General features: G+C 46.4%; 1 protein-coding gene across 1 annotated transcript; it reads left to right on the top strand.

The window, feature by feature from the left end:
- Nucleotides 1-407: 407 nt before the first annotated feature.
- Nucleotides 408-1960, top strand: LRRTM4 (leucine rich repeat transmembrane neuronal 4; the record flags this gene model as incomplete). The annotated part of the gene is made up of 1 exon (XM_010010548.1): nucleotides 408-1960. A coding segment is annotated over one exon (1553 nt), but the record flags the coding sequence as incomplete, so codon positions are not given.
- Between the last annotated feature and the right edge of the window lie 685 nt (nucleotides 1961-2645).

The following is a 2645-nucleotide window of genomic DNA, read 5'->3' as shown; positions in this document are numbered from 1 at the left end:
TTTCCTTTCCAGCACTGTGGAGCATTCAGCACAGTGACTTGACAAATATGTTTATTGTTAAAACCCCAGCATCTAGCGGTAAAGATATACCAGCTACACTGGGAGATGATGTACAGGAGGAAAATGAATAGAGAACAGGCTCTAAGGGTCCTTCTAAGGCATCATAAATCACACAAAAGTAATTGAATAACAAGAGTAGTACTGGTGATGGTGAGATGGCAAGCCAGAAACTCAAAGAGGACAGGCATTTACACAACAAAAAGCTCAAGACAGGAGGCAAACAGGTTGTCTTCCAAATCCACTGCTTCACTAATGCTTTATTAGAAACCCCACTGACGCCTGTAATCTGTTGGCAATTTCTTTTAATAGCTTTACAATGCACATTTGTTTTCTTTTTAATATTGTAGGTTTCCATTTAATTAAGCAGCTGAGAGGCATGAGTGTGGTGTTAGTGCTGCTTCCTACCGTGCTGCTTGTGATGCTCGCGGGGGCTCAGCGAGCTTGCCCCAAGAACTGCAGATGTGATGGCAAGATCGTGTACTGCGAGTCCCATGCGTTCAGAGACATCCCTCAGAACATTTCTGGAGGGTCTCAAGGCTTATCTTTACGGTACAACAGCATCCAGAAGCTGAAATCAAATCAGTTTGCGGGCCTCAATCAGCTCATATGGCTTTATCTTGACCATAATTACATCAGCTCCGTGGATGAGGATGCATTTCAGGGCATCCGCAGGCTGAAGGAATTAATTCTGAGCTCCAACAAAATCACCCATCTGCACAACAAAACGTTCCACCCCGTCCCCAACCTCCGCAACCTGGACCTGTCCTACAACAAGTTGCAGGTGCTGCAGTCTGAGCAGTTCAAGGGCCTCCGGAAACTCCTGATCCTGCATTTGCGGTCCAACTCGCTGAAAACCGTTCCCATCCGAGTGTTCCAGGACTGCCGGAACCTGGACTTCCTGGATTTGGGCTACAACCGCCTGCGGAGCTTATCCCGTAATGCTTTCGCTGGCCTTTTGAAGTTGACAGAGCTCCACTTGGAGCACAACCAGTTTTCTAAGATCAATTTTGCCCACTTCCCACGCCTCTTCAACCTCCGCTCCATTTATTTGCAGTGGAATAGGATCCGCTCTATTAGCCAAGGGTTAACGTGGACTTGGAGTTCCTTGCACAACTTGGATTTATCAGGAAATGACATTACAGGGGTAGAGCCTGGGACCTTCCAGTGCCTCCCCAACCTGCAGAAGCTGAACCTGGATTCCAACAAACTCACCAACATCTCGCAGGAGACCATCAACACGTGGATCTCGCTCATCTCCATCACTCTGTCCGGAAATATGTGGGAATGTACTCGAAGCATTTGCCCTCTGTTTACTTGGCTTAAGAATTTCAAGGGAAATAAGGAAAGCACTATGATATGTGCAGGCCCTAAACATATCCAGGGCGAAAAAGTGAGCGATGCTGTGGAAACATATAATATCTGTGCTGAAATCCAGGTGGTGGTTACTGAAAGATCATACCAGGCACCCAAAACCCCCCAGAGACCTTTCTTCATTCCCAAACCTACCATTTCCAAACTGGAAAGCAGCCAGCCAACATCTATTGTGCCAAGCCCTTCTGCAGAGCTCCCAACACCTGGAGTGGAACCGGAGTACGAGCATGTTTCCTTTCACAAGATCATTGCTGGGAGCGTGGCCCTCTTCCTTTCCGTGGCCATGATTTTGTTGGTTATCTACGTGTCCTGGAAGCGTTATCCAGCCAGCATGAAACAGCTCCAGCAGCACACGCTCATGAAGAGGCGCAGAAAAAAGGCCCGAGAGTCTGAAAGGCAAATGAACTCCCCTTTACAGGAATATTACGTGGACTACAAGCCAACAAACTCTGAGACCATGGATGTATCGGTTAATGGATCTGGGCCCTGCACATATACCATCTCTGGCTCCAGGGAATGTGAGGTATGAACCATGATCCTCCTAAACCCATTTCAGCTGCTGGGAAGGAGAGGTAAATGTTTGAAGCTCTTGAGGTGTCTCTAAACACTAGAAAGATTAATGAGATTTTGTGCTTTTGGGTTTGCTCGGTGTGAAAGGTTATCTCGTTAAATAGCAATGGCCAGGGGAGGGATGGAGATGATGTTGAATCATTCAGACTTATCAATAGAGTAAGCTGAAGTAAACAACTATGATGAAGGAATTTGAAGTGTTATTCTCCTTTTTGCACCCATTTTATTAGCAGTGGCTTTAAGAGTCCCATTTTTAATGTGTTGGTAAGAAACAGAGGAGTTTTAGAACCTCTTCTGTTTCAAAAATGAATCTGAAGACCTCTTTACTGAAGATCCCACATCAAATCTTGAGGGTTTTATGGCCTAGTTAAAGGCACACCAAAGATTTTCTGCGTGTTCTGTCTGGTTCAGGAGGAGACGTGGGGCCAACAGGACTGCAGCACAACCTTAGAGCCAGGCACTGGTTTCCTGGAGGAGCAGGAGCATACCTGCTGCCTTACTCGCTCTGCTGAACTGGAGCTTTTCAGGCCTCAAGGCAAATAGTACATTTGCAAATATCTGGGTCGGGAGAGGGGGATTCTTGGTATTTTTAATTTCATTTTAGTGATGAGTGAAGGCTGAGCTTGAGAAGAGCTCTGCTGGAG

The sequence above is a fragment of the Nestor notabilis genome, unplaced genomic scaffold (genome assembly GCF_000696875.1).
Source record: "Nestor notabilis isolate BGI_N333 unplaced genomic scaffold, ASM69687v1 scaffold19322, whole genome shotgun sequence".
NCBI lineage: Eukaryota > Metazoa > Chordata > Aves > Psittaciformes > Psittacidae > Nestor > Nestor notabilis.
This window is presented reverse-complemented; position numbering and strand designations above follow the sequence as displayed.